The following is a 26,229-nucleotide window of genomic DNA, read 5'->3' on the forward strand; positions in this document are numbered from 1 at the left end:
TGCAAGTACCTCAGAGTTAGCAAAAGAGAATGGAGGAAATGCTTATCAGAAAAGGTAAATAACTGGGAAAAAGGCTAACACAAGCATAGAAGAAGATTACCAGTAAGGCAAGAACACTTGTCCTATGGAAAATGAAAGTGATTAAAAACTAATAATCTCTTAAGACTGAAAAAAGTAAATTTATCCATACACATTCACGCCAAGAGGCAATCCCATTATTTTAAACATAAACTTACTTTTCATAACCTGTATTTTCAACACAAGCACCAAAACTCAGTACAGCTCAAAGAAAGCTTCTCTGCACATAATGGGGGAAGAACCAGTTTTCCCAGTATTTCTGTTAAGCTAGTCATACATAAGCTAAGTTCCGGTAACCCAAAGCTGTCCTCTGCCTGTTACCTGGAAAACACGTTCTTTTCTCTCTGGAAAGCAACCTGAGTGACTTTCTACCACATCTCCACAAAAAAAGATGCTGCCCTGTAGCAAATAAACTCATCCGATACATTAAGAAAAGCTTTAAACTGAAATCAAAGATGTATAAAATATATAGAAGTCATGACACAGTAGGCATGACTAGAACTTACATGTAAGTCAGTATCCAGTTCTTCACAAATAGCCAACTCAACCTTTTTGAGAATTTCATCCAGATTGCCAACCACTTCCTCTAAATCTGAAGATGCTTCTGACATCAGGTCAAAACACTTCAAAGAGGGACGAGAGGGTGAAAAAAAAAAAAGAAAAAAAAAAAGTCAGCCTTGCAATCGAAAGTAAGAAGTTAGCAAGCAGACAGCAAAAAAAAGCAAGAAATACAAAGAGTTAGCACTACTGGAAACCTAATCAGGATTTGTGTCATATCTCACCTTTAACTGCCTCACACTTCAGTGATATAATGACTTCTATAACTAAGATTCACCAGGCAAGAAGAAAGTTGATTCTTACCTTAATCGCGTTTCATTTTCCTAATCTCATTTTGATTTTTTACCAAAAATGGAACAGTTGAAGAATCCCAATCCTTCTCCTATTGAGTTTCATGTCAAAAATCAACATGTGTGCTGCCCACACAGTGATACACAAGACGCTCAATATGGCACTTTCACTGTCACGTGGGCTTTCCATTCCTATACAGTACTACCTGAGATAAAGAAACATCCTGGAATCTATTTCGCAGTTTATCAAGTGTGAAATAAGGTTAAAGATTTCTCCAGGAAACACTATGTGTTTTCAGAGAAGTCAAGAATAAATTAGCTTCAAGATAGAAGATACAGAAGGTGCCAGAGAAAAATCAGTAGGATAAGCTTATAATTACATTGAATGTTGTTTTCAGCAAAGTTTTATTACTCATATCTGCAGAAGAGATATTACACTGGCAACCAGAACTACAATGAAAATATGGTCCTGTATTTAACATGCACAATACGCAGTCATAATAGAAACCTGCAAGCTCCACCTTGTTTACTTACCTATCAAGCATGTGTATTCCACTAAAGACTGTGAAAATATTTTATTGCCTTAACCTTAAAGGAACTAAAATAAAAACATTAACAGTGCAAGTTCAAACAGTATGTTGCTCCCCAAAGCCTGGAGTTGCATACTGGAAAGGAGCCATCCAGTCTCCGAAAATTTCCTAGTCTGTCATTGACCCATCTCCTATTGTAGATTCTGATTGATGCTACATGAGATTAATTTGGATTCAGAAAGAGAGGAAGAGCAGTATCTATTTAAAATAAAGGGAAGGGAAACACTTCAAAGAAGCATTTCCTCTACATGATTGCTCACACTTTTTCTTAAAAAAGGAGGTGGAAGTTAAATTGCAACAGAATAATTGCATATCAAAAGCTGAAATGGTTAGATTATGGATAAGTGAAAATTTCTTCCTTGGTCTACCCAGCAGCACTTTACCAACCCATGCCAAAAGTCTGTACATTTCCTGTGTCTCTGAAATGTTTGCAGAAAAGTTCAGTTTTGAAACAGGTAAACCAAAGTTCATCACTACACTAACAAACTTTAGTCACTTTCATACATGCAGAACAGCACTCTGAATTGCACCCAGCAATCACAGAAACCCACCTGCCAGTTTGTTTGCCCCCTCTAATAACTGACATGATTATAAACATCTGCAAGTAATTATACTCATTAACATTATACTGCACATGACATGCACCAAGTCTACACCACTGCTGAACAGCATTTACCATCAGGTCAAGGAACACTGTTACTCATAACAGCATCTGGCCACAGTAAATGCTCTCGTTACAATGAAATGCAAGGGCAGAAAACCTATTCACTATGAAAGTGCACGGCCCTTGTGGATTACGTACAATTCATATGGGCAGGAAGGTTATGCTGACACAAACTGAAAACATTTACACACAAGTGCAACAAGATGAAGGAAGCTGGGCCTACAGGAATGGAGAGGGAGCAGCTTACAGTCTTTCCAGAAAGATTAAGAATCCTAAACTGAGCAAGAACATAGATATTAAGCACAGAGTCAGGAAAGCTGCAAAGTTACCTCCCTACTTTGCACTTTCACTACAAGCAGAACTCAATGGATGGTAACCCACTTTCACCATCCATCTCCTTTTAAGACAAATAACACACACTCAACTTCAGTGCTCCAAACCTCCTACAACTCAGACAAAGACAGAGCATCAGAATGGTATTCCAGAAAATATTGTAGGACATGCAAATAGAAGTGGACAATTTATTTGCATAAACTCTCCAAATTCAGCATTCCAATGAGGGGAAAAAAAACCCCAAACGCTATTATATATTTGTCTGCAACTTGTACCTAGATCATGTCCAGTCAAATTGGCTTATTCTTTGCAGTGATCTTTCATCACCTCTGTCAGCAGCATTTATGAACTAGAACCTTTTAAAATCTGAAGTCCTTCTATCCAAAGGCCACTTCAAAGGACTAATTGAAGCATTTCAGTCACAAAATGAACAGGCAGAGCACACCCATACAAAAGTTATACTTGCATAAAAGTACTGATCTTTACACAAAAGATGTCCTTTCACAAGAAAGCATAAACTCTGGCTCACCACAAAGGTACACTAAGAATACAGGTAAATTAACATTCCTCAACACATTACCTTTCCCTCTGTATTGAGGCACTGTCATTTAGAGCCACTGTTAATAGGCACAATCTCCCTGCCATAGCTAGTTGTTCCTACTAATGCCTACTCCTCACGAGCTTGGTTAGACAGTGTCATACTTCATCTTTTTCACCAACAGGAAAAATTGACTGTTCACCTTACCTTTACAATGCCACTGAACCAGTCAGCAAGAATTTGCAGAGCTGTGTCCGTATCATTTCTGACACAAATTAACTTCTTCATTTTAACATTCTTCCACTTAAAGAACTGTTGAAATATCTCCTCAGAGTCATCTGCTTCAGAACCTTGACCATACACCATCTCCAGCGAAGCAGACAGTTCCTGTGCATTGAGTGAATCAAACAAAACCAGGTTTGCAATCCTGAAGAATTTTGTGACCATATAATATCTATAACAATCAAGATATTTAACACAGAAAAAGTTAGCACTACCTGCTGTCATGAAATTATTTCTACTATGAAAGCCTCTTTCCATATCCAGTAAAGTATATTTTATATCCACTTTCCTCTCAGATCTAGTGGCAGTATGTCTACCAGAAAATGCAATGCAGAAAAGGATCTCACACAGAGATAATAGTGTCTGATTTTTCCCTTCAAAATATGGAAGGAAAAGACACTGCAAAAAGCTTAACAGCTCCTAAGAAGTCATTTGTATTCTAGTTTCTTCTTCCCTACAGATTGGACTTTAAAGTCATACTTATCAGAATAAAGAGCAAAACAGTGTTCAATTTATAATGCTCCTCATAGGATTGCTCAAATTCAGAAAACAAAGTGAACTTGTACTAGGAAACAAGGTGAGCAGCCAGACGCCCAAGGAATGCTTCTGGACTGATCCCTCCCTTCAAAATTCACTAGTCAAAGCTCTTCTGATGCACCTTCGTCATCACACTGATGCCCAGATGGAACAGCAATTACCTACATGCCTGATACCTGAAGGCCCTCTGAAACAAGTTTTACAGTCTAGAAACTTCTATTTCTATCTAAAAGCCAAGTATCCTGCAAGTATATGAAGCATATGGTCTACCTCCTTTTGACTTGTATTGGAAAAGAAACTGAAGTGCTGCACATAAGGGAAAGGCATTGAGGCTAAAGCTCAGGGCAAGCAGAAATGACTTTTAAACAAAGGGCAGTCTGTCAAATGACCTGAAGAACAAGCAGGGAGGAATGTATCAGTCAAGTACCAGTAGAGACAACATCCTGACAGAAAGCAGACTTCCTTGCACCTGGGTAGAAAGTCCCATGATGAAAAATACTTGAGAGCTACATTGGTGCTTGCAGGCAATTTGCTGTAGTTCAAAAGAGAAAATTCTCCCCGAACAGTGGGATTTGACTGGATAAACCTGTGCTTTTGTAATAAATAGCATCCTTCAGCTCTCAAAATCCATCATTTTACTTACCCACATCATTCCTGACAAGATCACTAACGAAACCCCGAGAAAGGCTGCTGACAGTTTGCTTATACACAGTGTTTCACTTTTTTTCTTTTGTCAGATCCCAGAACATTTGAGTTAAATATCACAGACCTTCCCAAACAACACCTAGGTCACATAGATGAAGAAAAACACCAAAACACCTCTCTCTCCTCCTCTCGAGAGAGGTTTTCATCTTTGCATCCCTTCAGATGCAACAGCCAATACCATGAAAAAAGCAATATGACAGAACTTAAAGTCACTTGTCAGGAGGCAGCAGCAATGGCCTCCCCTTGCCAAGGGCTGCCAGGTAGTGCAGAGGTGAAGAAGTGAGCTTGACCAATTTTGTAGAACTATACATGATGATGCCACAACCAGGCCCCAGCTCTACAGACACAGCACAGCAAAAGTTCAGATTGGGGCCAAAAGCATAACAATTTCCTCACATTATAACCAACTACAGTGACACACACACACACCCCCACACACAAAAAACTCCACCAACCCAAAACAAACAACAACAACAAAATCGACCAAACAGTACCTTATGAAAATTGTAAAACCACTTTGATAACAATTGTTACTACAATGAACAGCATTCATTCAGTACAACAGATTGTTTAAAGCAGCAATTTCCAACAGAGCCAAGTGACATGAGCTTTGTACAAATATGCTTGTCTATAAGTAAATACAAGAAGGAAGTTCGTGCTAAATTTATGGACGCTATTTAAATCACTCAAGTGCACAACAGATTTTTCTTGTATTCTTTTTTAAACAGCTGGAACTTAACACACCAGGATACACATGGATAGAAAATAGCATGGCAAGGCTTTGAAGCCAAGTTCAAATGCAACAGTCTGAAGGAGGAAGAAAAAAAATCATCCCATTTAACAGCAGCCAGAAGTGGGTAATAGCGCTGAGGAAAGTGCTCAGTAACAGTTTCATATCCAGTATCACACTCTGTTTACAAAAATAATAGCACTAGTCACACCAGAAGAGTATCTGCATGCATTCCATCAGGCTGTCCTCAAGGAAAGAATCCTGTAAGTTACATCCTATTTCTTCCCATTTCTTTTTCATAATACAAACACACTTCCCTAAAACATTAACAACTTCACCAGCATATGGATATAGAAGCAGGCTCCAGAAGGATAACAAGTTGCCATATGAAGACAGCTCAGTGGTATACAAGAACTTGTCCCAGTTGCGATCTCTAAGCACCATAATTCAAAGGGAGCAGAACAAGCTACTACACACTATCCATGGGGCAGAGGAAACATGCTTTACAGACAGCTAGCACAGAACAGCTGACCAACTCTTCAGCTCACACCCTAGCTTTCTTTAGAGTAACTTATGTGTATGCCCACACTCTCAGCTTCCCTCTTCACCAATGCAGCATTATCACTTGGAAAGCATAGAGCTCACTGTTTATTTCGGTCCTAGCCAGTTGGACCAACTGCAGCTGAAGCTGTTTGAATCTGTCTGTAGTTGAGGCCAACAACAATTCTCACCAGAAGGTATAAAACATAAGCCAGAAGAGATGTATGATGCAGAAGAGAGGTTTGCAATACACAGCCTCAGTGAGAGGGGCATTAGCTCCCAAGCTCCTGTTCTGAGAGACAGTGGAAAAATACTTGTTCTCTAGGACAGTACAGCATGACCTCTTCAGCTCTTTAAAACTGCAACCAAGGTTCTCGCTGATATGTGGTAAAAACTTATTTCTGTTTCCCTGCTTGGGAAAACTGTTTCAATCTTCTAGTTCCTAATACAAGAGAGGACCATCACCACAGTTAAGCTAAAGCCCAAAATTCACTTAACACACCTAGCAGCATTTCAGTACCCCTTCAAGTATTTTCAAAACACTATTAAAATGTCACTGCAGTGCAATTATCTAGAAGATGCTTAATGCCTACCACCTAGTGGATTAGCACAGCATAACCCTTAAACACACACCAAAAAAAAAAAACCCCCCAAAAAAACAAAAAAAACCCCCACACAAACCCAAACCCCAAAACCAACCACAAAACAGAACCCCCCTGGCCCCAACACCACACCACGACTTTCCTCTGTCTGAAAGAGCAGGATCCACACAGGGCCTCCAGTGATAGAAAGTCATGAAATGCCAACCATCCAACCCCTTTTTGAATTAAGACACTAATCTGCATATCAGACTAGAACCAAAAAATAAGTGTATCAAAACATTTTTTTGAATGGCATTGAAAAATAATTCCATTAGAAATTGAGTAATTCCATGAAAATTTGAAAGCTTCAATTTATTAATGCTGCTCCAACCTTAAACAAACTTATGTGCAGCCTGTAATCTTGGTAATTTTTCATAAGAACACAATTTTATACATGTGTGGATGAATACATCTCTGGATTTGTACAGACAAGCTGTCAAACTACTGCCAAACTTCTTCCCCTCTCCACACACACTTGCACAGTCAAAATAAAAGCAAGTACTATTTCTGAAGTTAAAAAGAAGAAAAGGAATTTTTTCTAATAGCAAAGGCCAGTGACACCAGCTCGGTAATATTTCTGTGGGTAAAGTCCTCTTCAAAAGTTCTCACTGCCTCTACAGAGCCTATTTCCCCATCTACTTCCCCATCTTCTTATGTTGGGTTGACTGAGAGGGAGAGAGACTCTTGCTATAAATATATGCTTCTGTGGTGTTTAATTCTCACCTTAAAAAAAAAAAAGCTTAAAACATTTTACACTTTGCTACACTAGTCCAAACTACACAGCCACCTTAACAGAAAGGCCTAGGAAAGCATATAATCCAACCATAAAACCCACCACCACAATTTACAGGACAACTGCATTGACTTTTTAATTATAGGTTCTCTCTAACACCTGTCTTCTACTAAATATTCTGTGCTTAGTGAAATCTTGTTAGTCACCAAACACAGTACCATAAGAGAAAAGCTGTTGCTCAAATCCAGGATCTAGATAATGATTTCCCTAGAAATAAAACATCTAGGAGACCAGGATCACAAGTAACACTGAGAACTACAGGCGTCAGATGTACAACTTAACTTGGAAGTATTATCTAAAGCTTCATCTGCTGCTGTCGAGGTCTCCAACTATAAAATGTGTAACATTTAAGAAACACCCTCCACAGATTCTCTGTTTCAGAATCAATACTGATAAAATCAACCTCCTTACCTGTAACGTTCTTGAGCGCTCAGAGAGGGGCAGCTGATCCACTTCCAAAATTAATTCTTCCACTGCTGAATACAAGTTCTGCTGCACCTCATCCCTCTTGGTAATCAATTCATCTCTTTCATCCTACACAGAAAGAAAAGCAAGTCAGCAACTCACACCCAAACGCCACATACACAATGTGGAAAGTGATACAAAAAAGCGTTAATCCTTGCAAGTATGAATAACACAATACATGCCTGACTAGGAATGAGTGAAAAAACAAATTTTGTTTTTAAACTCTACTCCTATGACATGACCACCTTGCACAAATACCGCATCCTTTACAGTGTAAAAATATGACATTATCAGACAACTGAAGAAACAGTTTCTGCATGACTGTTGATAACAATGGGAGTCCTAAGGGCCCCTGTAAACTTAAAATGTCCTTGTTGTCCTGCAGTTTTTGACTGTATTACAGAAATTAGAATTTGGATTATCCACACTTATATACATGCCAAATTACATCCACAAAGTCAGATTGCAAAAGATTTCTTGCTGGAGAAGAATATTCTAGAATAAAAAAAAAAAAAACAAAACAAAACTTTACCAATTTTTTCCTTTCCTTCTAGCAGGAAAGACAGGTGACTTGTAAACTCCCTACTGATTATCTGCAGTAAGATCATTAAACTAAAAATAATTTTCTAGAAAACAAAAACAAAGTTTCCCTTGGATGACTGGCAGGATTAGTTCTGCTAATGGGAAAGGAACCCCACATTCATAACAGACAAGGTACCTGACAGACTCACCAAACCCAAACCTCTCAAAATGGATGAAGGAAGTTAAAATCTATACTCAGAAGCACGTTTGCAGTGTTCTTTTCAGTAATTTAACTCAACATGCCAACAGAAATATGAAAATATATATGTGAACATGGAAGACCAAACTACAGCTTTACAGACCTACTGTAAATATTTGCTATTTCCTTCTACATCCATCTTCAAATATTAAAAAGTAAAATGATTGAAGGAGCTATAACACACTGTCCTGACACATGTTCCCTTCCCCACCCTGCCCCCCCATTTCCATTTAAAGAAATGGAAAACAACGGAAGAGTTAACCATCGCACTAATACCAGTTTCACATGGAGCCAAAGAGGAGTCAAATGAACACTTCCTATTAACAAGCAATATAGAATATAAATGTATCTGTAATATAAATATGTATACACAAACACAGGTTCAAGAGTGTTTTTAAATTTACATTATCCAGTGAAATCTTAGAAGTTGACTTAATCAGGAGTTTGTAAGTATCCACAGAAGATAGACTAGAAACCTTTTGCCTGTAAGACAAGGACAGAATGAGATCCCATGGTTGGAAACTGATAGGTGAACAAACTCCAACTAAAAGTAAAATCCCAAGTTGTAGCATACACTGCTTTAAAACTTACATTAGCAATTGAACAGATGTTGTCATTCAGCCAGATATTAGTGGGCTGGATAATAAAAATCAGTGGATTAAGTTCTATTATAAAAGGTGAACACAACATTAACTGCTTCAGCACTTAAAAACATGAAACAACAGCAACAAAAAGATTTTAACAGGCAGTTCTGCACTTCTTGGGCATCTTGGGTAACCAAAAGCACAGACAATTTTTACAGACTTCCTGCTGGTTTTCCTGCATGAGACAGGATTTAGTTTGTAAAAGAATACTGTAACACATGGCATAAAAAGGATTAAGGACCCCCTGTCATAAAGAACACTTTTCAAGACAAGATTTCTGCAGAATATTAGTTTAAAAACTAGAGCGATGGAGACATAATGTAGCAGAAGATTCAGCCAGGCAACCAAACTCCAATTAATACCAGGTTCAAGCAGTAGAATAAATTTAATAGTCTACACATGACTAAATGACAATCCAAGAACTCAACAGACAGCTCAGGAGCCACAGGCCAAGTCTCCTTCCAATGTCTGCCATTTAACTAGGTACATGTGACAGTTCATGGCTCAGATAATGCCTGTTAAGTAACAGTAACTTTAGAGAGCATGAAGTACACAGGCAATATTTTAATAGTCTGCTTTACAAAAACGTAAGCTCATCACAACAGCAAACAGTAGAATTAAACTCCTTTAAAACAGGCTAAACACTTCTCAAACTACAATATTTTGTTTATTTTGTGTCTGGTTCATCTTATATCTCAAAAAAAAAAAACCCAAACAAACAAACACACACCCCCCCCCAAACCAAAACCAAACTACACACAACCAACCACCAGACTCGGTCATACCAAATGCCAAGCTAGCTTACCATCTTGTTTCCAATAACTATAGCAATGCTTACTAAAGTCCATAACAGCAGGATATGTATAGTGCAATCACCTCATCGATGTATTCTTGCTTTAGCGTGATTTAATGACCTCATAAGCAAGAGAAAAAAAAATTAATCCCCCTCCATGGATAAGTTCTAATCCATTTTTAGAGCTTATTTCTACTTTCAGCCCCAGTTTTTGGCTCCCTTTAGTGCAAGTTACTACTTCGCAGTATACGAAATAGCTAAAACTAGCTCTGGCATCAGCATCCTCATTAAACAGCTCTATTTATCACACCCTCCCCCACTTTTTTTTTTTTTTTTAAAATGAGCAACTGAAGAGTTCTTTTTTAAACATTGGCATGATTATTTTTAAATCCTTCCCACAAAAAATGTTTTGTATGTACATTACAGTCTCCAATAAAGTAAATCTTGAGTAAGTTTCTAAATGAAAATCAGAAATTAAGCAATACATCCATAAAACACTATCTACAATGTCTGAAAAGTCAGTATTTGTATTACACCCTATCAACTATGGGTATCTACCTACATCGCAATCAGGGCAACTTCTAATTATCCCTGTTTTTTTCATCTGTAAAGCTACCATCCTCTCGGTAACTTTTCATAGGAGAGCTGGTTAAGTGATCAGCACCACTACCTTCCTATTTGGATGCTGAATTTACATGAAACTTTATGATTAGTTTTTAATATATTTTTAAGCATTTCCACTCCAGAAGAACCATCTTTGTCGTTTTCATACACACCTCATTTCACCGGTTACCTTTTATGCTTCCAAGACATACATTACACAAATACCTTATGAAGAACAAATGCTCCAGTTGCCCATCTTCGTTGTTGGGACAGTATCCAGGAGAGACCCAGTTAAGCCAGCATAAACCAACTAAGAAAGCACAGACAATGGAAACTGAAATAATGACATTTACTCTGCACTCAAACTTTATTGGGTTTACTCATGCCTGTGATATTTGTTTAAGATGCATTAGGTTTCCCCCAAAGCAAGACAAGATGTTCACTCCCAAGAGCTTACAAACAAATGAGGCTTGTGACAGCAAGAGAGGGCATCAGCACTGCAGGGAGGTTAAAGGAAGAGCACATTGCTTAGGCAACCAAATAGCAAGAATTAACTTAGTAAAACAAATTTTGGCAGCTAGGTTGACAGATTAAGCAAACAGAGTTAAACAGTCTGCTATAGTTTAATAACCAGCTATTTCATCCATCTGTTTGGGTTCACTGGGCTTCCTGTACACTGGATTTAACTGTACCTCATTTTAACTGAGCAGGAAACAAAGTTAGTGACATTAACATACTTGTTAGCCTATCTACAGTCAGTATAAGTTAAGTAGGGATGACAGGCAGAATAACAAGCACACCCTTTTACTGTGTGCATCCTGAACACTTCTTGTATTTGCAAATACAGTAGCCAAGATTCTGTGGCATGTTAACAGCACATAAAATACATCTTTAAAAATCAAAATGATTCTCAGGAAAAAAAAAGTTAAGTCACTACACTGCACACTGAAACAGGATAACCTTTGTGGTACTGTAGCTCTAGCATGATGCCACCAAAACTCTTGTTCTGTACCCTTCACCTGCCAAAGTCTTCAAAATACTTGAGACAAATTCCACAAGAGCCTTGCGATGTCCTGCTTCCAGCTGTTACCAATTCATCTTGAAAACTAAATTAATTCTTCAGGGACCTCTACACTTCCACACGCATTCCCACTTACATACCCTTTGCGGCACTCGGGCACTCTGGGGGATATGTGACATCTAGCAGAACTCCCATCTTCTTTATTTTTCCCTGTTTAATAAAATATTTGTGACACTACCATGACAAATCCTCTCTTCAGATAGCAGGAAGTTTTTTTACAGCAATGGCGTGCTCTTGAAAGTCACAAGATTTCATGCCACCGTTCATTTACACCTTAGCTTCAGCAACCAGGAACAATGTCAGAATAGGGCGGGTGGGATGGGGACGTGGGGGCTTGCTGATTTCTGAACAAAACAAGTTCTGAAGCCATGTGTGAGGCCACACCTTGCCAACATAAAACAGAGGGCTACAAAAACACATGTGGAGCTACCAGAAGCAGCATAGTGCTGTAAGCTCATTTCAGCTGTATTTTGAGTATTTTGGCAGCGTAACACGCTGCAACACATCATGAAGACGTGACTTCATTGTTAGCCATTCACAACTGAAACGGGTGACAATGTCCAAATTGTCTAACATATTCCAACAAATTAGTCCATCAGAAAAACCTCAAGCACTCTTCAAGAATTAAACCTCTTTCATATTTCTCATGGAAAAATGCTGCTTGCTGGGGCTGGCAACTCAAAACAAAAACAAACAAACAAAAAAAAAAAACAAAAAACCCCCACCCTAAACCTCAAACACACTGCCACCTGAATGACAGCAAAGCAACCATCTCCTCTATTGAATAACCAATTTGAGACTCACCAGTGACACCACTGTATCTGCATCTGTCCTAACTCTTGTCCACGTTGAGAGTTTTCTTTCTGTCTATCCCCAGCCCAACTAAGTCAAAGCAAAACTGGACGACTGTGGTGATGCAGGCACCTCCAGGCCACATTGGGATGTCAGGACCAGCCAACATTTTGTTCTTGTGCAGTGAGGTGGGACAACCTTGTACTTTCTTATCCTGGCTACAGTACAGTGAGTTAGGATGATTAGGCATTCCCTAACCAGACATGAAACTCCTGCCACCTGGATCATGGCCCACCTTGGAGGGTGTCAGAATTACCTGACAAGAACTATGGCCAGAACGGAAATACATTGCCCAAAGTCACCTATACATAGTGGTCCTAAGCAAGACCCTTTCAGCTCTCTGGGATCACAGCAGGCGGTGACCCAGTATCTCCCCCTAAGTTGGGACACCTCTCAGGGTAGATTTCACAAGGATTTTAAGTAGTAGATATTGTGAGGATTTCAAAGAGTAGATTTCACAAGGATTTTTAGTAGATATTGTGAGGATTTCAAAGAGTAGATTTCACAAGAATTTCCAAGATTGTCTGCTAATAGATGCCAATAAAGAAGGGGTCAAAGATCATCTGCTGACAAATGTTGACAAAGGAGAATAGTGAGTAATTTGCTAGAATTTGATTTTGTGAGGTTTTTAAAAATCATTTGGTATCAATAGTTTACTATAATTGGCCAAGAGAGAAAATCTTGATTATAGGTTAACCTCTATATCTGTGTGTGCGTGTGATGTAAGAAACTCTGTAGTGCTGACAGCAAACTTTATTAAATCACTCTGATAATTGGCTGCTGATTAAGCATTGTTAAAAATCATTCTCCTACACATTACTTCCCTATACAAGATGCAATATTAAAATGTCATCTGCTTGTTAACACTTATCTTAGTGCTGCCAAGTTTAAACATTTGACTTAGTTTTTAGTAAACAAAAGAATCTCTTTTCACCTACAGCAATCAAATGTATGCCATGCTATAGATGTTTTAATACTTTTCCCTGTATGAGCAACAGAAACAGAACTTACTTGGATTCTCCTCATGGCTCATTATTTTCTAGTCCATTTCACGAGCTGTTTAATTCAGCATAATACAGCAATACTTCTTAAGCAAAAATGTTTAAAATGTTTTAGGCTATACTTGAAAATAGTTACAAGACGTTTGCTGTCGTTCTCCCAGATGCACAACTACCATCCCTTCCCTGCCTTCCCACACACAATGCCTGCCACAGACCCGGGAACCTTCCCGTTCGCAAAAGCAGCATTGCTGCACACAAGAGACGCAGTACATAACCATCCTTATCAACACAGCCATGCCTGCATACCCAGGCAGGCTTTTTCAGATCTGTGGTTGCAGAGAAGTTACACCAGATGGCAGCTTTCCCCTATACAAGTCCATCTTCCTCTACAACGGCATTTGCATACCGCTCTCCCTACACCTCCCCATGCAAGGGAAGCATATACTAAGTAGTGGCATGCTGCTTTAACAAAAGATTTTGAAGACAGACACTGCAGCTGCACAGTCGAAGTGGTTTCTAACTATTACAGAGCAGAAACCTTTTAGCTACAATGTTCTGATTTCCTTATATTTCTTTACAAAAATCAAGGGTGTCAAAAAGTCTAGGTTTAACACAAAAAAATACTCCACAAATACATCAGTTGTGGCAAAGGTAGCAAAGCCTCTGACCTTACCTAGCAAAGGAGAGATGTTTCCATGCTGTGCTCATGCTATCCAGCTATGCTTGTAAGACTAAAATACTCTGTCAATAGCTGTTAAATTATAGCTCTTGAGAAAAAAACATAATTCCAACCTACCACATTTCTGCATAACTGAATCCTCTCTTGAGCCAAGTCATACTCTGTCCAAATCTTCTGCAATTTTTCCAAGGAACACGGAACAGTGAGACATCCTTCTGTGACCACTTTTATGGCTTCTGAGAGCTGCTCCCCAAAACAACTGTTCTTACTTGTGTGCCTAAATTGTAAGGAGGAAACAATGTTTTACCAGTATTTTTTTTTTCCAATAACTCAAGCAGTTTAAAAATCAAAGCTATTCAGACCCCTTGAACATACAAATTTTGAGATAGCACCTGCCTAATAACCTAGGTCCTTTCAAAAGGTAGCAGCAGCAATTTGTCTCATTCAGCTATTAAATCTTTTTTTTGAGGAAGGACCAAGAATACACTCATTATACCTATTAACGAGGTTGTATGTGGAAATTCTCCCCTGCTCTTAATTTCTCTTTTGTCCTATTTTCCCTCCTTGTTTTTTTGGTTTTTTTTTCACCCATCTTCCACGAACACATACACCAATATACACATTCCTTCTTAAAGGAGCTCATGGTCATTCTTATTTCAAGTCTTCTTCCCACTGCAGTTTTGTCCCTTCCTTTAAAACCAGAAGGGTAATTTGGGCTACCATAACAGATAAACCTCTCACAGCAATACAGATACCCAAGGAACTCTGACTACCCAGTTACTTTTAACAACTAGCTGCATTTACTAATTAGCATCTTCCTTGAAAACGGAATTGAAAGCTCTTCTTGCAACAGCTACGGTAAAGGAGCAGAAGTGAATTGAAGTCATCTGATAAACATTGAGAAGCATACAACAGAAATTCCAGTGTGAGCTTCCAAAAAGCTCAGGTTTCACCCTTCCTTTTGGGCAGTACTCCCCTCTGTATACAACACTACATTTTTCTTATGTCGTGGTTTAACCCCAGCCAGCAACTAAGCACCATGCAGCCGCTCACTCACTCACTCCCCACCCAGTGGGATGCGGGAGAAAATCGGGGGGAAAAAAAAAAGTAAAACCCGTGGGTTGAGATAAGAAGGGTTCAGTAGAACAGAAAAAGAAGAAATCAACAATGACAATGATAACACCAATAAAATGACAACAGTAGCAATAAAAGGACTGGAATGTACAAATGATGCACAGGGCAACTGTTCACCACCTGCTGACCGACACCCAGTTAGTCCCCGAGCGGCGATCCTCCCGACCCCACTCCCCCCAGTTCCTATACTAAATGGGACGTCACATGGTATGGAATACCCCTTTGGCCACTTTGGGTCAGCTGCCCTGGCTGTGTCCTGTGCCAACTTCTTGTGCCCCTCCAGCTCTCTTGCTGGCTGGGCATGAGAAGCTGAAAAATCCTTGACTTCAGACTAAACACTACTTAGAAACAACTGAAAACATCAGTGTTATCAACATTCTTCTCATACTGAACTCAAAACATAGCACTGTACCAGCTACTAGGAAGACAGTTAACTCTATCCTAGCTGAAACCAGGACATCTTAGAAAATTAACAAAACAAAACTTTTGAGAAAAAAGCATGCAAGACTTCAAGAGATAAGCAGGGCAATGATAAACAGTACTATTTTAGAAAAAATATACATACCTGACTTCTTTCAATGCCTTCACCTTAACAGCCAAACTTCTCATTTTTGTTCCAATATACGTACGCAGGGTTTCCTCAAAACTTTCAGCAGTTTTCCTGGATGCTTCCTTCTCTCTCTGAATTATTTATCGTTTTTAGAGCAGTGTTTCAACAAACAGAGATAAAGATAGATCAACAGTCAGCCGGGTTACTAACATGCAGACCACAATTTAGACTTTTGAAAATTAGAGATAAATACACACATATGCGTGTACACACACAGAGCTGGCCCTCCTAAAAACACTAACAAAATGCCTAGAAAGACATACAAACCACTGAGAACAATTTTATTTTCTTTAATAGCCTCTTAAAGGTAAATGGTTCATTTACTTCCTCTCATTTCAGTAGTGATGTGTGCAAGTGTATTTCTTCAATTACTCCCTATTTGCTAGCAAGTCTTCAGACAATATGGAATTTTTTCTTCCCTTGCTAAAGAACTCCTACCCATTAGTTCACGGAAATCAAGTCCAGGACCTCACTAAACTCCTTACTCCCACCACTACAACACCTCAGAGTGGTGCAGCAAAACAAGAACTCTCGCCGTACATACAACCACCCTGACCTTCCTACAAGGAATATTCTTAAGACAAAATAAGGAATATTCTTGACCCCAAAAAAGCCCACAGACCACATCAGGCTATATCCCTCGAGAGGCAACCTAAATTTAAAAGCTCCTGCTCTCATACCACAGAGATGCTTTTATAAACTCCACCTTAGGTAATGAAACACAGCCTTTAAACGTTGTTAGCCTTTCAGACTCATTACATATTATATTAAAAAAACAAAAACACCAACAAACAAACAAACAAAAAAACCAGAAGGATTTAAATAGTTTTGTATTTGCAGATAAGCATCCAAAGTCTCATGACTGCAGGGTGTTTTGGGTTTTTTTTAAGTGCCTCTTAAAGCCACCACCACACATCACCCTTCTAAAACAAATCATTGCCTACCATAGTGTTTTGAGCAGGGAGCAAGTATTTTCTTACTTAAAAGAATATCCACAACCTTTTAAAGCAGTTTACTTGCATTCAACACAAAACAGTAATTAAAATTTGTAGAAATCAGTTTTTTAAAAAAAAATCATCAGACTATATGTAAGAAATGCTTCTAGGAATTCCTTGCATTCAAGTATTTTTTCTGAGCTGCAGACATGTATTCTGTTGCTTGTTAATTTAGTTTGCATAGAAATGCACAAACATCGTATCTTCAGTGGACAGAGAATCTGTGCAGTGACAGGTTAGTATATGTAGAAACACAGCTGTTCTAGGTAGAGGTAACCAAGTAGCAAAGCTGGTTATGAGTAGTTTTATTCTGCAAGAGAGAAAAAGTAAACAGCTGTTTGCAAGTTCAGGTTTGGGCGTGTCAAAGGGTTATACACAACAGCAGATTTTCCTTTCGTATCTGTAGAGAGAAGAGTTTGCCCAACATTTTTCTAAGTTCATGGAAACATAACAATCTTTCACACAATCTCTTCTTACTACTGCTGTTTATCACACTTAAAAACTTTCACAGCATTTTTAAGTCTATCAGTAACTATTACTAGGTACTGTGCTTCTCAGATAGTGCTAGGAACTTCCCCTGGAAAGAAACATAAGCACCTTTTCTATTAGGCAGCAATTAAGGAAATAATAATTTTTATCCAGTTCTAAAATTCCACAGCTGCTATGATTCTGTGAAGCTTAGGAATTTTCAGCCCAACACACAAAAAGCTCTTTTTCCCCCTCTAAGTGAGTGAAAAAAAGGCAAGGATTACATCCTTATACACGAAGCATGTTCTTAAATCACAAAGTGTAAAACTCCATGTTCAAACTGAACACCTGCAACCAAACCAGCAGTTGCATCAAGCACTACGGCAAGCCAGTATGTACACCAAGGGGAGCTAGGGTCCAACCTGGACTACAAACGTGTGCTAGCACACATTGACAGCATCTCCCTGCATCAGGGCAAGAGAAGTCTTCACGCAACCAGATAAATCCTGCTGTATTCCAAACAACAGTGCACAGCTGAACTGGAGTACAATGAAACCATAAGACAGAAGCATTGTCAGAAACATTTGCAACAAGGAGAGAAGCATCCTCTTCGCATTTCCACATACCTGAAGTTCACATTTCAGCTGTTGAACCTTCAGTTCTAGTTCTTTCTGCCTCTGCAAGAGATTTACATTCTCCCTTCTGAGAACTTCTTTCTCTTCAGACAGCTTCTGATCTGGTCTTATATCTGCCAAGCTGGTGTCTGACACTGAGGTAGAAGCTAGCATTTTTTCCCTTTTCAAAATGAATTAAGAGGAATTAATTTTAAAAAAAAAAACAAACACAAAAACACCCACAACATGTATTCTTTCATGCTATTGTAATTTCAGTAATGACTACAGACCACCACATCAAAAAGACTATAGAAGCACCTACAGAATCATGCTTTGCTTCTTCAGAATTTGTATCCTTCTCCACACCAGTCTTTACAAGACTGTTACACAACACTATGGAAAAAAATACATCATTTGAAGACAACCTTTTATATGTTTTCATAGTCACTAACTCAAAAGTCTTTCCCATCCAAAAAACATCTTACAATACCACACTGCAGACCCAGAAAAGTCAAGGTCTGTTGTAATTCGTCTTCTACCTACTAAATAAGCCAAAGCGCTTTAACATTAGTGTTTTGGATCTACACCCTAAAAGTTATTTTTATAACCAAGAGTAGTAATGCGAAGTTATCGGTCTCGGAGTACTGTGACAGTACTGTACAGCACCAAAGCTCCACTAGACCTCACATCAAATTCATCCTCAGCTGCATGGCTTTGGTTACAGCCTAGCTTCTTTCTTTCTCGATTTCCTTCGCAGGCATACCACCCCAAAAATGCCTGCAACATGCAAAAAGTTAAAGGACGCCAGAACATACAGAAATAGAATAGTGAATCTGCTGGCTGCTCAGGCCAGTCAGGATAGCGTTGTACACAAAATATCTCAATGCTGCACACCACCAAAAAAAAAAAAAAAAGCTATTTCTTTTTTTAAATTAGATTCAGAGCGTATCTGTAACTCAGAAAACAGGGCAGATGAGACTATCAAAATAATTCAGGATGAGGCACTTTACTATAAATTTAGACTTTTTTGAAGAGCACTTCATTTCATCTTAGTATTTGTTAACAGCTTAGACTTGCCTAAATGATCTAACTGTAAAACAGATTTGGATACCATGCCAGTATGTGGAAGGGTGTGCCCTTAGGTGAGTCATTGAAACACTGGAGAAGCTCAAATTATGGAACATTAGCAAACCCTAAACAAGTTTTTTTGGAGAACATTACTTCTTACACCATCTCAACTTTCTGAATGCCAAGTACCACCTTTCCCACCCACAAACATTTTTCTCAGCAGCCTGTTACCATGGCAATCCTAGAAACTGTAGGACAAGTCTCTTTAAAAAGATTTCTGACAACAACTGTAACCGCCAGCTTACCATCACCACTTGTCAATGTAATTACAAGCTGCAGAAACACCATTATCCCCCAAAGCTTACTTCAAACAGTGATTGCTGGCTTTATTTCTTATAAGCACATTGTTACATTCCTAAACAAATAAATCAGCAAAGTATGTTTGTCCTGCTAGGCAAGTGTACTTTTACATTCCACATCTGTGTCCAGTGAGTTTTTAATAGAGGTACGAAAAGTCTTAAGCACAAGCCTATGGAAATTACACAGATGCTAAAACAAACATCGTTGCATTGCCTATCACTGCAAAATCTGCTAGCGGCCCAGTGTCCCACAACCTCTGCTTTCAGCTAAGCTTTCTGCTATCTTCTCCTCTGCTTACTAGCTGCTACCCCTTTCTTCTTTTTCAAAATCTTGCATTAAGATACATAAGAACAGTTTGTCTCTGGAAATCAAATGAGGAAGAACAGGATATCAAACTAGCAACAACAGTAATGAACAGTTTTCTACATACTACTGTCCCAATTCCCACCACCACAGCACGCGCACGCTTCCCTTCCATTGAGTACCAGTATTACTTGCTGCTGGAAAGACAGAAATTGAACCTTGTATTTTAGATACTCACTTCCCCCTCCACCTTTTCATAAGCCCACATCCCAACTAAGCTAATCAGATCATTCATACAAAGTCTTCTATGACATCCCACTGCCTTACTTTGGGGCAAACATACGGTTTCCAGTAAAATTCCGATTCCTTGTGCTGGCAGCTACTTGGTCAAAGTACCCTCTTGATGCACTGTACAGTGTGTGACCAGACCTGTTTATCAACAATGGAACTGTAAGTTTTATCTTCCGACGCTGGTTTTCAACGACATCTGTTTTTTTCTCTTCCGCATCTTTAGTGTTTCCTGGAGATGTGCATTTTGCAGCAAACCCTGCCTTGGCCACCTCTTCCCCAATATCTATTTTTTCACATTCTGCCTGGGCAATAATGGTACCATCTTTGTGCTTGGCTTTGTGACGTATTTTTATTTCTTTTTCAAAAACTAGGCTGCTCAAGAACTTCTTTCCCTGTAAAAAAAAAAATACAATAAAGTTGTGTACTGCACACTCTGAATACTTTTGGCTGAAATCATCCATCTTTCTTTTAAGAAAAAGAGGACATGTTTAATACCAAAACCCAAAGAGCTGCACAGGTAAAGCCTATGTTTAACGCATTTATTCTGAAACAATGCTGCATCTGTACAGCTACAACTGTACCTGATCTAATCATTGTCAATGCCAGACTGGACTTCCAACACCAACAGTTCTCCCTCTATGTTCAGCTTTGAAGAATTCAGTATCATTTATAAGTGACATAAGTTCCAAGTCCCATCAACTCTCAATAGAAGCTGGCAATGAGGTTATCCAAGTCTTTTAGAAGATACTAGACCAACTATTTAACAGTATTATACAAAACAGTATGAAAAAAATATTCTGGTTCTTACATTTTTTAACAGCCTTTCAGTAAGTGGTCCAGAAGTTGAAATAGAGCATAGCGACAAATTAGAATGCATATGTATCTACCTTACTGAAACTACTCATTTAGAAAGTGGAAAATGCCAAAATTGGCAGCTATCAGTTTAATCAGTAATATCAAGGAAAAACAGCTTTGAAAGACTGGGGAATGCACTCAAGACCTTCACAAGACATCTGGGAGGAAGTTATCTTTTATTAACAGGGTTTTTTTTCTTTTTGCCCCACCACTTCTGAAACAACCTGGTTTTGCTGAAAATTAAGAACAGAGGGGGTGGGGGCAGAAAAGCTACACAGAGCAAGCAAATAAAGCTTTAGCTCAAGGAACAAGAACTGTTAAAAAAAAAACAAAACAAAACAAAAAAAAAACCCCACACCACCACACAAACAAAACCCCATGGAATTGAGAAGAGAGATTTTCATCTGTCTTAAGTGATCACATTAAGCAATGTCACTAGGACCCCAGGGATGAGACCATACACAAGGGGTCTCAGGATCTCCTCTAAACGATAGAGGGATACAACAAGGCAAGCAGGACAGCCACCTCCTGCCTCCTCCTCCTCCTCCAGCAACTGCTGCTCCCAAGCCACCGGCTGGAGAAGCACAGGCAGTGCCAGGGACAAGCCTTGAAGAAGCCTGCCGTTAAGACTGTAATTGGTATCCCAGAAAGGGAGACCCCCACTAGTAAAACTCAATCAAGGGTCACCAGTGCCACTCAGAAGGGCTCAAAGATTTTACCAGTCCTGTTGGCATCAGCTCCTGAGCTTTTTGCCTTCATTGCTGGCCAGGGACGAGAGGGTTCCTACTACCACTCACATTCACCTGACATTCTCTCTCTCCTCACCAGAAGTTTGTACAGCAGCCAGGCACACGGTGTTCAAGCAGCTCACAGATGTAAGTGAATTTATTGCAGTTTCTGTGACCAAGGGAGGTATTTTTCCCTCTGAAGGGAAAGAAACAGAAGTACTTTGCTTCCTCAGTGCTAGAACAAACTCAGGTCAGTCAGAAATAGGCCTGAGGCTCTGAAGATGGCAAAAGCATACTCTAAAAATCACCCCCCAGCATAACCTGAACCATTTTTGACAAAACCATTTTAGTTTCTAGGGTATGTTCAGGGTAAGAGATCAGACACTCCTTCCCAGCATGCCCTGCCTTCACAGTTAAACATCCAGCTCTTAAAATACTCCTCCTGGTGACACTGTGCTGATACTTGGCAGCACCTGTTACAGATCGCATCATCTAAATGCTTCAAAATCTGCTACTCACCTGGTCAAACATGTTTAAGTTCTGATGAGTTGGTATCTGCAGTCCCCAGAGCGCGTATTTCTTGGCAACACTCGGACATTGCAAGTTTGGTGGAATTTCAACTATGTCTGATCTATTCAGAACCTCAGAATTTCCATAGTCAATGTACAATACCTGACACTGCAACAATAATATAAATCAGCAGAGGTTGCACAAACCTCCCACAGAAATATGCACTGACAGCTACTAGAATATAAGCATTTTAACACATATGCATGTTGCAGAGATCAGAATCTTCCGTACTAAGCCTAGACACCCTTCAGAGGAAGGAACGGAGTTAGAGAAATCTCTTAAGTTGGCACCTGTCTAGAAGCTTAGCGACAACACAAAACAGATCTTTGCTGGTAATTTTGTTTTTCTCTAAAGGCTATGACTAAGAAGCAATACAGAAGACTTTCTGCAATGGACATACAGGCAATCTAATGTTTTCAAGCCAACCAGTCTGTTTCGAAATTATAGTTTTAAATAGGAATTATTAGCCTTCCGTATCAGTCACTGAATGCTGATTAACAACTCTTTGAGGTCATTTGCATCACTGCTAACATGTCACATGAAGGCTGCCATTTTCACCACTCAGAAGTTTTGAAATTAAATTACATTGCTTAACAACATTAACTACCACTCACTGTATCTCTTGATAAAGAGATTCAACTGCACTTCGCAAGTATATCATGTTTTGCCAGTATTTTCATCAGCATTTTCCAAAATTACAGGTCACTTGGAAGTCATGTCCCACATGTTAATTTCACTGGTTTTAAATGCATTCACACAGAAAGTTTCGAAAAGAGGAGGAGTTGCATTTATTTCTATCATCCTGCAGGTAGAACTGATATGATTCATGACTTAAAAAAAAAAAAAAAAAAAGTTCCTGCCTTTTCGTTGTTGATCACTCGCTGTACCATACATCTGTACCAACATCCATCTTCAGAAAAACACCCACCATAAATCTGGAAATTAGGAAAAAAAGATCAAGAACAGCATTCTGAAAATATAAGCATACCTCAAAATGGTTATTTGTAATACATTACAAATCTTATTTTCACACTCTCCTATAATTATCCCAACAGCGGTATGAAAACAAAGTAATGCATTTGATATCCTATCTCTCTTAACAATATATGCTAGATGCTTGAAAAACATAATCCTCTACTCCAAAAACAAGAGCTCAAAGAAAATTTTGCAACTAGAAAAACACCAACATCTTACACACCAGACTCCCATGGCTTTTCTGTTAATGTATTGCTACAATATTTTATTGACACTGATGGCTTAGTAAGCCCAACAAAGGAAGAAGCCAGTCACACCACAAACATGCTGGGTTTGCTCTTGGTGCATTTTCTTCCTTTTCAAGAGGAATGTAGAAGGTCCTGCACACACAAACAGTTCAAACAAATTGTTTTATTTAAAACTTACTTTGCAATAAGCTATCAGTAGTTGACACACAAAAAACAAAAGTTGCCATCGCTCTCTGTACGCTTCTCACAGAACTGCTATTAAACATGTCCTTGTTAAGAGTACTCTTAAGAGTACTTTGTCCAGCACGTTTAACATTACAGGTTTTTTTAAGATCTTCCACACTGCTTGAGAAGGAACAAAGAATCACTTCTCTGAAAAAGCGTTGCTCTCTTGCTAAAGACAACCCATAATGTATACTGGACAACAAAAGAGAATTCAGCATTCTGTGTATTACCTTCTTGTAGTATTTCCCGAGTGTTAAAAAAACAACTATAGTTGCATCATTTAGCTTAAGTCTGAAGTGCAGAAAGATTTAAACTTGCTCACACAAAATAAGTGTTTTCTTTAGGAAAGCCAGCAGTTCTTAAATAGGTCTTAACAGAATATAACCCACAGCATAATCAAAGATCAAGAAAATACCTAAGAAAATGGTTGCACAGAATTAAGGCTTTTACATCTAGGTGAAAAACAAACTCCACATACACACAACCTACTTACCTTACTAAAATCAGGTGTGCCAAAAACTGCATTAGCCCGAGGACAAGCTTCTGCCAGCGCACAACTTAATTTCAAGAGGTCATTACATCTACTGACATTCTAAGTGTGGAGAGAGGGTATGAGTTATTAACTGTCAGTTTTAATAGATACTTGATGGCTTTTAACAGCCAAAAATTAAATCAAAACAGTTGACTGCTATTGAGCCAAGTAATGCCCCACCTTAAGCTTTCAATCTTCATGATTTTAGTTGCATTTATAAGCTGCTCCCATTTTCTTCCAAAAATTAATGAAATGGATCAGGGGCAGGTAAGGTACCCCAGAAAAATAGTTCGCAACTAACGTTTCTAACAGTTAATTACCGGCTTCTGCAATCAGTATGCAGATCTTACTTATCAATACTTCCTCACAAATTTTAGTACGTATTTGGTGTTCTTTTTCTTTCTCTCCTTAATACAAGGAGACAACAGCTCTGGCATACCCCTCGCTCTCTGTACATGCAAGACTTGGGTTTTGGTTTGGCTGAGAGAAGCAGTGTCCTTCCAGTTACAACTTGGTATCTGAACCACTGTAAGACTGGGTCAATTCCAGTAACATAGCATTTATTAGACAACATTCTACTCATAATTCAAACGAAAGGATCCAGAACTTAGAGCAGGAAAGAAAACACTAGTGCAACTAAACATTTTGTTAACTTTAGAAGTACACTCCTAACTTTTTGTACCTTACAATATTAAACAAAACACCGTGACTGAGTGTCAGAATGCCAGGGTAAGAACATAAAGGAGAATTACCTATGACTATTACATCTAAAAATCCCTTTATCAGAAGAAGCTATTCCATAAACAGAATGAATAAAGTCTAGTCCCCCACCCCAGATTCCTATTAGGGACATGACAACCAGCATTACCACCTCCAACTGGCTCAAAACTACACACGTGTTGACTAATATGCACACACCAATTAGCCCACAGACCAAACAGAAAAGGCAAGCTTTGGTACTCTTGATTTTCCCCTCTCCCTGCTGCACCCCCCACATTAGTGAAAACTATTCATTGTTTTGGTTTTTTTACTTTTCCTCAGTCCTCCTGTCCAACATCCTCCTGCCCATCTACACATAACTTTAAAGGACCTAGCGTCTTTGAACCATCTCCATGTCAAGTTTCATTAAAACTGCCCCAAATGCTCAGCTGTTAGAGTAGGGGATCCTGCTCCTGCAGGGCTCCACCTGCCTTCTACAGTATTCTTCAGTCAACAGCAAATATTTTAAGCCTAATTTTTTTTTTTTTTGGCCTACCAAATATTCAAGAAAACCCAGCTACAATTCAAATGGATGGATGAACAATTCTTCTTGACATTTCAGAAAAGAATAACTGATTTCAGTTTAAAAGGGAATAATAATACTTGCAATTCTGAAATCCAAATTAACTATTTTCCCCCAACATCAACTCCTATCATTTATTCTTACTTCTACAGAAATCTGGAGGGTGGGGGGGAGGAAGAAAAGATTAAACATCTCCGTTAAAATCAAATAGTTCTCTGAATTCACCTGTGCCCAAAACGTTACAGCATCTTCAACGTGGCAGCCCACAACATCCTCAACTTGAGGGGAAAGAAAAGGAAAAAAAGATTTAAATTATTCTCAGATGCGACGTAAATTAAGATTATGGGTTGTATGGTCATTATTTTTTTGTTAAACCACCTCGCGTTACCTTTGCCATAGTCCGTGTCTCCATCCATGACAACAGATTCTGAAACATTACAAGATATCTACGGTTAAAGGAGAAATTAAGGTTTTCTTCCAGAGGCCTGTGGCGCGGGGAGGCACACGCACCCACCTCGCGGGCCCACGCGACTTCTCCCTGCCCCGAACACGACAAGACAGGTTCACTGCTTCGTGGGCTCCTGCCCTCCTACCGCCTCACCCCCACGCTTCTCCTCAGCCCTTCTCGCGCCAACGGAGAGGCACCCGTTTCTCAAGCGAAAAATGCTTTTTTACGCGAAGACGCGCCGTAAGGGCTGGCACGGCCGCGACTTCCCGCCAGCGGAGCGGGGTCCCCTCCTCACCGCGCAGCCCCGCGCCCCTGGGCACCCCCGGCAGCGAGGGCCGGGCGCCG

At 39.2% G+C, this 26,229-nt stretch overlaps 1 protein-coding gene across 1 annotated transcript in view; it reads right to left on the reverse strand.

Moving 5' to 3' along the window:
* The window catches only part of STK31 (serine/threonine kinase 31), a 41,915-nt gene extending 16,051 nt beyond the window's left edge, over positions 1-25,864 (reverse strand). Inside the window, exons 1-12 of the mRNA XM_069773239.1 lie at positions 25,825-25,864; positions 25,662-25,714; positions 24,116-24,214; positions 23,035-23,109; positions 22,124-22,282; positions 20,058-20,413; positions 18,012-18,180; positions 15,878-15,993; positions 14,296-14,455; positions 7,691-7,813; positions 3,259-3,438; positions 585-701 (exon numbers count right to left, since the gene is read on the reverse strand). Coding sequence (XP_069629340.1) covers positions 585-701; positions 3,259-3,438; positions 7,691-7,813; positions 14,296-14,455; positions 15,878-15,993; positions 18,012-18,180; positions 20,058-20,413; positions 22,124-22,282; positions 23,035-23,109; positions 24,116-24,214; positions 25,662-25,714; positions 25,825-25,852 — 1,635 coding nt within the window. The 5' untranslated portion in view covers positions 25,853-25,864. The remainder of the gene's footprint in view (positions 1-584; positions 702-3,258; positions 3,439-7,690; positions 7,814-14,295; positions 14,456-15,877; positions 15,994-18,011; positions 18,181-20,057; positions 20,414-22,123; positions 22,283-23,034; positions 23,110-24,115; positions 24,215-25,661; positions 25,715-25,824) is intronic.
* Between the last annotated feature and the right edge of the window lie 365 nt (positions 25,865-26,229).

Source organism: Haliaeetus albicilla, chromosome 2 (genome assembly GCF_947461875.1).
Source record: "Haliaeetus albicilla chromosome 2, bHalAlb1.1, whole genome shotgun sequence".
NCBI classification, from domain to species: domain Eukaryota; kingdom Metazoa; phylum Chordata; class Aves; order Accipitriformes; family Accipitridae; genus Haliaeetus; species Haliaeetus albicilla.